At 44.9% G+C, this 13,460-nt stretch overlaps 1 protein-coding gene and 1 long non-coding RNA gene across 6 annotated transcripts in view; one reads left to right on the top strand and one right to left on the bottom strand.

Moving 5' to 3' along the window:
• Positions 1-13,460, bottom strand: part of usp40 (ubiquitin specific peptidase 40) — a 217,116-nt gene that overhangs the window by 28,030 nt on the left and 175,626 nt on the right. For both annotated transcript variants that reach the window (XM_069934087.1, XM_069934088.1), the window contains 2 exons: positions 10,999-11,119; positions 1,177-1,271 (listed from right to left, as the gene is read on the bottom strand). In XM_069934087.1, coding sequence (XP_069790188.1) covers positions 1,177-1,271; positions 10,999-11,119 — 216 coding nt within the window. The remainder of the gene's footprint in view (positions 1-1,176; positions 1,272-10,998; positions 11,120-13,460) is intronic.
• The window catches only part of LOC138761640 (uncharacterized), a 34,844-nt gene continuing 31,464 nt past the window's right edge, over positions 10,081-13,460 (top strand). For all 4 annotated transcript variants that reach the window (XR_011356408.1, XR_011356406.1, XR_011356405.1 and 1 more), the window contains exons 1-2: positions 10,081-10,199; positions 12,325-12,399. This is a non-coding gene — a long non-coding RNA (uncharacterized lncRNA). The remainder of the gene's footprint in view (positions 10,200-12,324; positions 12,400-13,460) is intronic.

Below are 13,460 nucleotides of genomic sequence, written 5' to 3'. Positions count from 1 at the left end.
CATGTTATATGGCGAGCTCTCCACTGGCCACCGAGACAGAGGTACACCAAAGAAGAGGTACAAGGACTGCTTAAAGAAATCTCTTGGTGCCTGCCACATTGACCACCGCCAGTGGGCTGATATCGCCTCCAACCGTGCATCTTGGCGCCTCACAGTTCGGCGGGCAGCAACCACCTTTAAAGAAGACCGCAGAGCCCACCTCACTGTCAAAAGGCAAAGGAGGAAAAACCCAACACCCAACCCCAACAAACCAATTTTCCCTTGCAACCGCTGCAACCATGTCTGCCTGTCCTGCATCGGACTTGTCAGCCACAAACGAGCCTGCAGCTGACGTGGACATTACCCCTCCATAAATCTTCGTCTGCGAAGCCAAGCCAAAGAAGAAAAGAAAAAGAGGCACACACAGTGTTTGCAAAGAAAAAAACTTAAGTTACATTAACACCAGAGTTTTGATATGATTAAACACTGCAATCCTTTTGAACTGGGTTTCGAGTTTGTAAGTAAACTGGAAAATTTAGTGAAGGAAACTATTTGATATCTTTTGAAAAGATTCTGTTTGAGGTTTATGAGTAGGCAGGCAATAAAACCAATCATAATGACACATCATGGAGCAAGGTCTTGCCAGAAATCAGCAATAAGAACGTGGACCTCATGCAGTTGGACCAATTGAAACTTTGCAGCAAATGATGAGGTGAAAATATTGATGTTGAAAATGTTGGGACAATGCATGCCATGAACCCGGCTACATGTTCCTTTCTGAAAACAACACTATATAGTGTGATGGGTGACAGAAGACCCCACCGAGTAAGAGTGGAGGGAGGAGGGGGGGCACATGATCCTGCAGCTGACCAGTCTTCACCTGCTTGATTTATGTAGATCAGCAAGATGACAAACCTTATCCATAAATGTTCCAGAAAAGTATCAAAAGAGTGTCTGTATGTGTGTTATGTCTGGTTGTATGAGTGCATGTTTTGTACCAAGGACTGGAAAATACTGTTTCGTTGGTTGTACTTGTAAAACCAGATGAAAATAAACTTGATTTGACTTGAACAACAAAGCAAACCTTTCTGTGGAACAAACAAATCCAACAGTATTTTAGGAAACATTAAAGTAAATGCAGCACTTCTGATATTTTGAATGTGTACTACATTACCCATGTCAACTATGGCAAATTACCTGAGTTTTTAAGTCATCAAGACTTGCATTTCCAGATATTTCAATATTGCCTATGAACTCCAAGACAGTATCCATATACCGCTGCATTGAACAATCTGCAAAAGAAGATTGACAAATAAAGCACTAACAGAAATATCATTTGTGCCAAATGCTGCTGAAGTAGAAAATATCAAAGGAAGGAGAATGTGACTTAATGGATCGACCAGATGTATAAAACTCAAAGCAAAGGCAAGCAATTCAAAGAAAAAGTAGCAGAAATATATTATTGAACACTTTGACATTATTTTAAAAATTAACAACTTAATAAATTCCTATTAAGTATGATATATATTTGATCTACCAAATCTTCTTCAAGGTTAGCCATTAGTGGGCAAGACTGCTGAATTTAGGACCACAAGATATGGAGCAGTATAAACTGCTTTTACAATACAAAACTCATGCAGTGTTGAAGGAGTGCTATTGCATCTGTAACTCATTATTCTGGATGTATTGCAGCTGTCTAGCTGGTAAGGTATCATCCCCAAGTTTCTCTTGCCTCACTTCAGTAGAGCACCGTCACCCAACAGATTTGTTCCTGGTGTGTTGCAATTAATGTGCTCAAGAAATATATTTACTGAATGAATCTAGATTGTGAACTGTAAAGGAAAATTGGTTTAATGCACTGCATTTTTTGTTTGCAAGTCTTCTTATTCCCCCAGTAATGACAATATCTAGAATGATGCAATAATTGTTTTCCATGAAGGCAACTTGTGCTTCAACTGGTCATAGTGTTGAAAAGCCAGAGTAGCAAATAGTGAGGAAAGCTAATGGATTATTATGGGTTTATTGCTGGGGGAACTGAATACAATAATAGGGAGGATTTGCTTCAGTTATATAAGGCATTGGCAAGTACATATCTGGAGCACAGTATTGGTTGCTTTGTTAAGGAATGATGTTAATGCATTGGAAACAAGTAAGAGGTTTACAAGATTAGTAGTTGGAATGGACATGGTTGTCTTATGAAATGTTAGACAGGAATGTTTTATACCTGCTGAAATTTAGAAAAACGAAAAGGGGGTGTTTGATCGGGAGGGTGTGGAGGGGATGTTTCCTTTTATGGAAAGCTCTCAAACCAGCGGCCATTGTTTAAAAGCACGAAGTTAACAATTAAAGAAGATCAGGAACCTTTGGAACTTCCCTCCTCACAGGAGCATGGATTGGAGTCTTTGCATATTGTGACAGAATATGTCGTGTTTTGTATTGTATATAGGTATGATTTTGGGAGATAAAGTGTGGCAGGTTTTTTTTAGTGTAGGTCACATACAAACATTTCAAAACAGATCTCATTTAAAATACTGGTGCTATGCTCAATCTAGACAGGCCGGCTTTTGCAAAAGCTTTGGCGAGTGCCGAAGGGAGTCACTCATGGATTGTTGTTTTGAAAAGCAACAGATGAAAGAACTCGGAAGATTAGGTTTGGAACCGCAGTCTGTCTGAGTGGAGGTTGCAGAGAGGGAGAAACAGGCTGTTTCTCTGAGAGAGAGAGAGAGAGAGAGAGAGAATTTAGTTCAGCAGCAGCAGCTGGGACTGGAACAGGACAAGCTGGCAAGCTTGGGGAAAAACCCCATTTGAAAATGGGTTGTGAGTGTTCAGTTCAGCCTGAGGAGAGGAGAGGACTGGCTGTCTAATATTTCACTTGAAATAAGAGAAACATAAGGTAACTCTGTGGTGACCTGAAAGAAGGAGGTTATCATCTTGAAAACCCTGATGGGACATGTTTCTGCGGCAAGACACTGACGTGGCCGATTAGAAAGAATCAGTTTGTGCCCAGTGAACAACAAATCTCTTTCTGAAAATCAGCGAGAACCTTCCCAGTGGTAACCATTTACCTTTCAAGCACCAAAGCCTAGTGAACCCCATAAATGATAAATTCTGTGTACAGTATAAGAATTGCCTACAACTAGTGAACTAGGAAGAATGAGAAGTGAGATTGGACTGTGATTCAAAGAACTTTTCTAAACTTGCACATACATTACATACACATGCACGTAGAATTAGAAGGGGGTTATGTTAGGATAGTTAAGTTAATAGTGAGAAGTTAAAGTGTGATTCTGCTTTCATGTTTAAAGATAATTAAAAGCAACTTTTGTTTAAGCAACCATTTGTTTGGTGAATATCTATTGCTGCTGGGTTTTGGGTTCCTCTGGGCTCATAACAATATCTTTAAAATCAGAATTTATTGTCCTAGACATGTCACAAAATTTGCTGTTTTACAACAGCGTTACAGATGCAAAAATTGCTATAAATTACATTTTAAAAATAAGTAAATTAGTCCAAAAGAAGAGAAAAAGTGAGGTAGTGTCTGTATTCATTTTCTATTCAGAAATCTGATGGCAGAGTGGAAGAAACTATTTTTGTACCGTTTGGTGTTCAATTTCAGGCTCATGTACCTCTTTCCTAATGGAAGCAGACAGAAGAAGGCATGGCCTGGTTGGTGAGAGTCCTTGAGGGTAGAGGCTGCTTTCTTGAGATAGATCTCCTTAACAAAGTGAAGTCCCATGCCCATGATGCACTGGGAGAGTTCACAATTCTCTGTAGCCTCTTCCTGTTCTGTGCATTGGAACCAGACAGTGACACCTCCATACCATACTCTCCATGGTACACCTGTAGAAATTTGCAAGTCTTTGGTGACATACCAAATCTCCTCAAACTCCTAAGTATTGTTGCTAGTAAGCCTTCTTCATGATTGCATCTATACGAAGGCCCCAGGCCCTCAACATTTCTTCAGAAATGTTGAAGTTCTTTATCCTTTCCAATGCTGACCCCTCGATGAAGACTGGCTTCTTTTCTCCTGGTTTCCCCTTCCTGAAGTCCACAATCAGTTTTGCTAACGTTGAGCATGTGATTCTGCTGATGAATGTGATGTTATCAGCGAATTTGATGAAGGTATATGAATTGTGCCTAGCCACACTGTCATGGGTGGACAGAGAGTAGAGCAGTGGGCTAAACATGCATCCTTGAGATGTGCCTGTTTTGATTGTCCGTGAGGAGAGGATGTTGTTATCGATTCACACTGACTGTAGTCTTCTGATGACGAAGTTGCAGAGCTTGCTGACCAGTACTGAGAGGATGGTAGCATTTGAAAGCTGAGCTGTTATTAATGAAAAGCAGCCTGATGTACGTGTTGCTGTTGTCAAGGTGAGCCAGGACTGAGTAGACAGCCAGTGATGTTGCATTGACTGTAGAGTGATTATGGCGGTAGGCAAATTGCAGAGGGTCCAGGTCTTTACCTAGGTACGAGTTACGTCTTGCCATGATCAATCTCACAAAACATTGCATCACAGTAGATGTGAATGTTACTAGGCAACTGTTACTGAGGCAGCTCACTCTGTTCTTGTTAGGCACTGGGATGATTGATACCCTTTTGAAGTAGATGGGAGCCTCCGACTGCAGCAATGAGAGATTGAAGATTGGAAAAACGGGATGAAAATGGCAGAAGGAATTTAATGTAGACAAGTGTGAGGTATTTCATTTTGGAAATATAAACCAAGGTAGGACATACACGGCACACACTGAAGAGTGTGTTTGAACAGAGGGATCTGGGAACACACACATAATTCCCTGAAAGTGGTATCACAGGTGGATAGGGCTGTAAAGAGAGCTTTTGGCATATTGGCTTTTATAAATAAATCGAAGTATTGAATATAGGAGTTGGGAATATTATGGTAAAGTCATATAAAACATTGTGAGGCTAAATTTGGAGTATTGCATGCAGTTTTGGTCACCTAACTACAGGAAAGATAAAAGATTGAAAGAGTGCAGAGAAAATTTTCTAGGATGGTGCCGAGTCTTTAGGAACTGAGTTACAGGGAAAGGTTAAACAGGTTAAGACTTTATTCCCTGGAGTATAGAAGAATGAAGAGAGATTTGATAGAGGTATACAAAATTATGAGGGGTATAGATAGAGTAAATGCAAGTAAACTTTTTCCACTGAGGTTAGGTGAGGACATAGATTAAGGGTGTAAGGAGAAAAGTTTAGAGGAGCATTGGGAGGGGGAATGAACTGCCAGCTGAAGTAGTGAATGCAGGTTCAATTTTCACATTTAAGAAAAATTTGGACAGGTATATGGATGGAAGGGGTATGGAGGGCGATGGACTGGCTGCAGGTCTAGGCAGAATAATAGTTTGGTACAGACTTGAAGGGCCCACTTTCTATGCTGTAATGTTCTATGGTTCTATGCCTGTCAACACTTCAGCTAGTTTGTTGGCACATATTTTTGAAACACGATCAGGGGCTAACCCCTTGTGAGTGTTCACCCTCTTGAAGGATATACTGACGATGGCCTCAGAGACAGATATCACAGGGTCGCAACCTTCTGCAGGGATTCACATTGGAAATGTTAAGTTCTCCTTTTCAAAGTGAGCATTAAAGGTGTTCAGCCCATCATGTAGTGAAGCATCACATCCATATATGATATTAGGGTTTGATTTGTCGGTACCTGAAGTCTCGGCAGCCTCCTAGAAAATCTTCTCTGTACTCTTTCAATCTTATATGTTTGAGGCAAAAGTACATGGACTCGAGATATGGAAGTGAAAGGTTACCAGATGAGAATGTGGGGTTGAGTTTACAACTGGTCAGCTGTTATCTTATTAAATGGCAGAGATGACTCAAGAAACCTGTGGCTGAAACTTGTTACTAAATCATATGTAAACAATTATGTCATCCACAGCAAGCAGGACGATGATTTGTAGAACTATGCATTCATCAAAAAGCTATTTGGTTATACAGCAATTCCCATCTGAGTTTCCTCCTCTGAGCCAGGCCTTTTTAAGCATGTTGTGGCAGTGTGAGCAGTGGAAGAAACACAGCAACAACTGTTTTGATTCAGATTCAGCACGCCCCTTTAAGGGCAGCATGAGCTCAGTCACCTGGTGCATTGACATCATAATAACTGCCCAGGGCGTGTGCTGGAAGGGATGCTGGAGTCAGAGAGAAACCTCTGATGATGCCATTTCCCCATGGCTGCCCCGCCCCGTGGCAATACAAGCGGGGTCGGTTTGCCATGAGGATATGCTCTGTTACACAACCTACCCCAGAACCGGCTACGAGTTCTGTAGCTTTGGTGGCCGGCCCCGGCGCTTGGGCACGGCCATCTGTACTGCCTGTGATAAGTCCAGATGACTCGCCTTCAGGCGGTCCACTGTAAAAAGTTCCTCTCTCCCCCCAACATCCAGGTTGAAAGTTCCGCCGGACCGGTGCAAGACTTTGTATGGCTCCTCGTACAGTCACTGTAGCTGTGCACCTTGTGGTCCCTCTGCATGAAAACGAACTGGGCCGAGTCAAACTCTTTGGGGAGATGAAATGGCCAGGTGCCGTGGCGTGCCGGGGGTGGGGGAGCCAGGGAGGCCAGTCGCCTGCGTAGGTCCACCAGCAAGTTTTTGTCAGTGGCCGTGGTATCAGGGTCTGGACTGAAAATCTCACCCAGCAGGGAAAGCGGTGCGCCATAGACCATCTCCGCTGCTGAAGCCTGCAGTTCCTCCTTGGGTGCCGTCCTAATCCCGAGGAGGACCCAGGGTAGTTCGTCTGCCCAGTCTGGTCCATAAGCGAAGCCTTCAGGTGCCTGTGGAAACTCTCCACCAACCCGTTGGACTGCGGGTGGTATGCAGTGGTGTGGTGGAGCTTGACCCCCCAGGATCTTCATCATCTGAGTCCACAGGGCAGACGTGAACTGCGCCCCTCTGTCACTAGTGATGTGCACCAGGACTCCAAAACGGGTGGTCCATTGGCTGACCAGAGTCCTGGCACATATCTCCGCGGAGGCCTCCTTAATCGGGACGGCCTCCAGCCACCTTGTGGCCCGATCCACCACCGTGAGGAGGTAACAAGCTTCCGTGGACACTGCAGGGGCCTGAAAACATCAATGTGGATGTGTTGGAATCTGCGATCCACCAGGTCAAAGTTCTGGATGGGGGATCACATGTGTCGCTGGACCTTGGAGGTCTGGCACCTGGTACAGTTCCTGGCCAGTTCTGCCACCTCCTTCTTCACCCCGTGCTACACAAACCGCACCGTGACCATCCGCACGGTTGTCTTTACCACTGGGTGAGTGAGGTCGTGGATCAGACTGAAGACCTTCACCCTCCAGTGCGGCGGGACCACCAGGCATGGAGTGCCTGTTGAGACGTCGCAGAGCAATGTGTCTGGGCTGCTGGGCACCCGGACATCCTTGAGTTTGAGGCCCGAGATGGCGGCCTGCAAGGCCTGCGTCTCCGCATCATTCTTCTGTGCCTGAGCCAGTTGCTTGTAATCCAGGCCGGACGCGAGACGTTGATGGCTGGATGGGAGAGCGCATCCGCCACTACATTGTCCTTGCCGGCCCTGTGTCGGAAGTTGTTGTGAACTCAGACACGTATGAGAGGTGGCGCTGCTGTCTGGCGGACCACGGATCCTTGGCCATCGCCAGTGCTTGAGTGAGGGGCTTGTGATCCATGAAGGCTGTGAATAGCCTGCCCTCGAGGAAGTAGCGGAAATGGTGGATGGCCAAATACAGCGCCAGGAGCTCCCGGTCGAAGTCACTGTATTTGAGCTCCAGCGGGTGCAGTTGCTTGCTGAAAAAGGCCAGTGGGCGCCATTGTCCATCGAGCCCCACTGTTCCAGAACAACCCCCCCCCACCACTGCCGTAGCTGAGGCGCCCATTGAGAGCGCCGTGCGTGCCTCTAGCCGTGGGTGCACCAGCAACGTGGCGCTGGCTAGAGGTCTCCTTTGTCAAGATGAAAGCCCTGTCTGCCTCCTCTGACCACGATAAAGTCTTTTCTTTGGTGGCCATGAGTGCAAGCAATGGGTCCATGGTGCACATGGCTCCGGGGATGAAACGATGGTAAAAGTTCAACATCCCCATGAACTTGGAGGCCTTTCAGGGTGGAGGGTTTGGGAAATCGTTGAACAGCCGCTACCTTCTCTGGTGCCGGCACGGCCCCAGCCGCCGAAATGGTGTGCCCCAGGAATTGGAGGGACTTCTTGCCGAACCGGCATTTGGCCGTGTTGACCGTGAGGCCGAAGTCCGCCAGCCAGGCAAAGAGTATACGAAGGTGGGCTTTGTGTTCATTGTGGTGGCAACTGGCAAAGAGAATATCATCCAGGTAAATGAACATAAAGTCCAGGTCTTTTTCAACCACGTCCATGAGGCGCTGGAACGTTTGGACCACATTCTTTATACTGAAGGGCATGTGCAGGAACTCGAAGAGGCCGAAAGGGGTGATAACGGCCTTCTTACCCATGTTGTCTGGATGCACCGGGATCTGATGGTATCTCCTGCACAACGTCCACTTTGGAGAAGACCCTTGCGCCGTGGAGGTTGGCGGTGAAGTCCTGTATGTGGAACACCAGGTACCTGTTGGGGGTGATTGCGTCATTCAACCGACGACAGTCCCCGCACTGTCTCCAGCCCCCAGACGATTTCAGGACCATAAGGAACGGCGATGCCCAGGTGCTGTCCAAGCACCGGATGATTCCCAGTTCCAAGTGCCTGGAGAACTCCTGCTTTGCCTGCTGGAGCTTCTCGGGCGGCAGCCGTCTGGGTCTAATGTGCAGCGGGGGCGATGTGTGGCGATGTGGTGGTAGACCCCATGCTGGGGCAGGGCAGCATTGAACCATGGCTCTAAGATGGCGGGGAATTCATGGAGGATCTCGTTGAACTCATCCCTGGCGGCGGCTATGCCGGCGATTTCAGGCCTGCGGGCTTCTGCTGTGTTCAGTCGGGTGGAGTGGAACATTCAGGCGTTGACGAGCCTTTTGCCCTTCATGTCAACCAATAGGCCATGAGCTCTGAGGTAGTTGGCCCCTAACAGCGCGGTGCCCACGGAGGCTAGGACGAACCTCCAGTGAAATTTCTCCTTCCCAATCTGGATCTGTGCCCTGCAAGTGCCGTAGATCCTGATGGTGGAGCCGTTGGCTGCCCGCAGGGTTGGGCCTCAAAAGTGGGTGCGAATCTCTAATGCTGTGGGGGGGGAGGGACGCTGAACTCAGCCCCTGTGTCCACCAGAAATCAGTGGCCAATGGATCTGTCCGTCACATGAAGGAGGCTGTTTGTGACCTGGTTGTTTCCCTAAAACCCGCAGGGCTGGCGGCACTTACGGGCTTGTGCTCCCCAGCGCTAGTGGTAGAAACATCAGGTCAACTGGCCCTTCTCTGGCATTGTCTTGGGAGCAGCTTGCGGTCAGTTGGCTCCTGGTCGTACCATCTGGTTGAGGGCTGCCTCGTTCTCCCTCTTCATGTGCGAGAAGGCATCCACACCGACTGCTGCTCTCCTCAGGTTCGAAAAGTCTTCATCTGTGACGAGCAGCTGGATGTCCTCCGGCATCTGTTCCAAGAATATCTGGCAGAAGAGAAAACAAGGCATTTTGTCCATTAGCGCCAATGGACTACGGTCCCCAAGCCCATCTACGTGAAGGAGCCTGGAAGCCCGTTGCTGGTGAGTTAGCCCGAAAGTTCCAAGCAGCAGGTCGGTGTACTTGCCCGTAGCCGGGGGGTGGTGGATGATGTCATCCACCTTCACTGCCGTATCTTGGTCCAGAGCGCTCATGACATGATAGAACATCGTGGCATCTGAGGAGATGTTGCAGAGTTGAAATTGTGCTTCCGCCTGCCCAAACCATGATCTCAGTTGGTGGGTCCAAAAGTGGGGAAGCTTGATAGGAGGCTCTGCTGAATCCATGGTGTTTTGAGTCTAGAGAAACATCTGGGCTCACCGCGGTCATCACTGTGGCGTTGTGAGCATTGGAAGAAACACAGCCACCACATTGAGGCTCGTTAACGACTGGTTTTATTCAAATTCAGCACGCCCCTTTAAGGGCAGCATGAGCTCAGTCACCTGGTGCATTGTGACATCATAATCGCTGCCCAGGTTGTGCACTGGAAGGGATGCTGGAGCCAGAGATAAACCTCTGACGATGCCATTTCCCCATGGGTGCCCTGCCACGTGGCAATACAAGCGGGGCCAGTTCGCCATGAGGATGTGTGCCGCCACAGCATGAAAAATATAAGGCTAGATATCTTTTGAATTGTTTTGTATCTTTTTTTAAAAATAAAACCACTAGGCTATGACAGGATTAGATATAAAATAAATGCCATATTAAAGTAACTGATAAGACTCACAAGCCTGTTGACAAGATTGCTGTTAGAAACAGGTACCCTGTTACATCCCATTATGAAGGTGAAGAGACACATTTCCACCACTGAATGCTAGGATTCAAGAGAAATGAACTTTCCAAGTTTAGCTCCCTTCATCACAAAAAAAGATCAGGAACTTTACTAATAGCACTTTGAATCTGTTCCAAAATCCAGCAGCTTGAATACAGATCTTTTATTGCAGAAAATTTAGTCACCACATTCATTCTTTCCGTATCTCTGCCTAGACAAAGCAGATACATAAAAACTTGGAAAAAGTAGAAACAAAATAAATGTAACAGTAAAAGAAACAGTTTTAACTTGCATCAGATAGGAAGAAACAGAAGCATGTCATTTCACCCTCAAAATAATTCAGCAAGTTTCTCAAATAATCAATTAGAGCAATTTTAACCCTAAGTCTCCTTCAGTTCAGCTTTTCATTAACTGAACACTAAAGGGTATTAACATCAACAAATATAATTTTCAAAATGAGTATCTCCAGTAATGTGGAAGTTATGAGAGAAGGAAAGAGCATGATTTTCTCTTAAGTTCAAGGGAAAGATATATTTGCATATCTATAATTATTCTGAAGGAGTCCCAAAATTCCAGTCACATCACAGGACATCTTAACCCACATTCATCACAAAACTGAGTCTCCTCAGCTTAATTAACCCACCTTGCATAGTGGACAAGAGACTTAAAGAACAAAGTCCATCTTCGATGCCCTTCTGCATCTGTTCAAATGACCCTTTGTTCAGTGCAGGCTGGTAGAACCAAACTGGCAACATCAGGAACCCCTGTGAGAGAGTTAGCAAAAAAAAGTGAAAAAGGCATAGAAAAATCACTTTTATTTATCTTGGATGAAATAGATCATACCATGAAAAAAAAGAATCCTTCTTGACAAACAAAAACAATAGTTTCACTGACGGTATTGATCTATTTTGAATGTGATGCACATACAAGATATAGTGTTGTAATTGTTGATGAAATAAAGGCCAAATAGAGATAGATTTAACAGTTCAAAATTATAAAGGCATTGTTACGGAGTCCAGAGGACCCCAAAATCCAGCAGCAATAGATATGCACCACAACACAGGGTTACTTAAACAAAAGTATTTTTTTAATTATAGTTGAACAAGAAAACAGAATTGAACTTTAACTTTACTTAATCCCCCCTCTAATACTAAGCGCAGGTGTGCGTAATGTATATTTAAGATTAGAAATGTTCTTTGGATCACAGTCCAATCTCACTGGTTGCAGGCAATTCTTGTACTGTGCACAGAAGTTAGCATTAACAAAGTTCACCAGTCTTTGGTGCTTAACAGGCAAATGGTTACCACTCAGGAGGGTTCTTGCTGGTTTTCAGAGAGAGATTCCTTTTCCAGGACATCCGCAACTGATTCCTTCTCAGTCAGTCTTGCTGACGAAACTTTCCCCCTTCAGGGTTCTCCAGACGATCCTCTTTCATTCAGGACACCTTTCACACTGCCAGTCTTTTCCTTTGACCAGGCAGCCTTCCAAAGTTTGCCACCTTGTCCTTCTGGAACTAATTTCTGTGTTTCTCCTCTCTGTTTCACACCCTCCCTCTGAGAGCAAAACTCTTCTCCTCTGCCTGCAAAGATCACATGCTCTCCCAGGCAAGCTGCTGTCGATACTTTGTTGCCTCCTGCAAAAGCATTCTGCAAAAGTCCTGCAAATATTCTGTGTTTTAAAATGTGTGTGTGTGCAAGCTGCTCTAACAATTCCTCCCAAACCACCTCTAAATACTTTGTCATACAGCCCGCCATTAAATACATATCAATGGTGATCTCATGGCATGGCATTTCAATTGCTCATCTAAATACTTATTGTAAAAACCCTGATGTTCTTTCCACAAACAAGAGAGATTTAGGAAGGAGGCAAGATACTTTTATCACAATAAATTATTACAATGTTTAATGGACTGTCTGAAGAAGTAGTGAAAGGAAATTGAATAACAAAATGATATTGCTATATTTTTCAGAGCTTACAGGAGAACGTGACTATCTGAACTGTTATTTCAGAGATCTATTTGCTGGATGACAAGCTGTATCCTCAGGTTTGGTGTGATTTGATGCTCAGCAACAACTGAGAAGATCTGTAAAGTTAGATTTCCTCTTCTGCATTAGTGAGATTTGCTACCACTTTAATGAAAAGATTAGAAATTGAAGGTGCAGAGGAACTGAGAAAACTTGTTTTGAAAGAGCTCTCCATGAAAAGTATTAAAAAGATGGTTTGAAAGCTTAAAAATCAAAATTTCATAATCAAAAATGGATAAAACTAGTGCTAAACGATCAAGGCAACCAAAAACAAAAACTGAAGCAGCAAGAGCTCAGCCAGGAACATCGTTTGAAAGCCCGATGAGGAGCAGCACAGGAGGGGAATTGGGACTGGCTGAGCCCAGCAGAGCTTGGGGGGGGGGGGGGGGGGGTGGTGGTTGGCCCAAGATATAGCCAACATCCTGAATAAGATGGAAACTTTGTGCACTTATTTTATGAGCGTTGAATCAGCAATAAGAAACATATAGGAAACTATATCGGAAATTAAAGAAATCGTAGACGATTTAACGGAACAAGTAGAGGCTGAACTGAACAAGACAAAAAATTCTGGAAGAAAATGCAAAATCATGGGACACCAACAGAAAAAGAATGATGGACAAGATTGACCATATAGAAAATTTCAGCAATGCAATAATGTAAGAATTTTTGGACTGAGAGAAGGAATCGCAGAGGAAGACCTTTTTTGAAATATGGATCCCACAAATGTTGGGACAAAAAAAGTTAAGTGCAAAGCTGCAAATTGAAAGGGCTCACTGGACCCTTGGACCCAGAAGAACCGGCGAACAGCGACCACAACCAGTCGTGGTAAGACTTTTAAGTTACCAGGAGCGGGATGTGATCTTGGGAGCAGCCTACGAATGTTCAAAAAATAACAATGGCCCATTAGTGGTGGACAACGAAAAAGTTATATTTTTTCAGGACCATAGCCCTGCCTTGGTTAAACAAAGAAAAGAATTTGATAAGATAAAGAGACAACTGCGATCCAAAAACTTAAAATATTCAATGATTTACCCAGTGACACTGAGGGTTGATGTCCCAGAAGGTAAATGATGAATTTTCA

Source organism: Narcine bancroftii, chromosome 4 (genome assembly GCF_036971445.1).
Source record: "Narcine bancroftii isolate sNarBan1 chromosome 4, sNarBan1.hap1, whole genome shotgun sequence".
In the NCBI taxonomy this organism is placed as follows: Eukaryota; Metazoa; Chordata; class Chondrichthyes; order Torpediniformes; family Narcinidae; genus Narcine; species Narcine bancroftii.
This window is presented reverse-complemented; position numbering and strand designations above follow the sequence as displayed.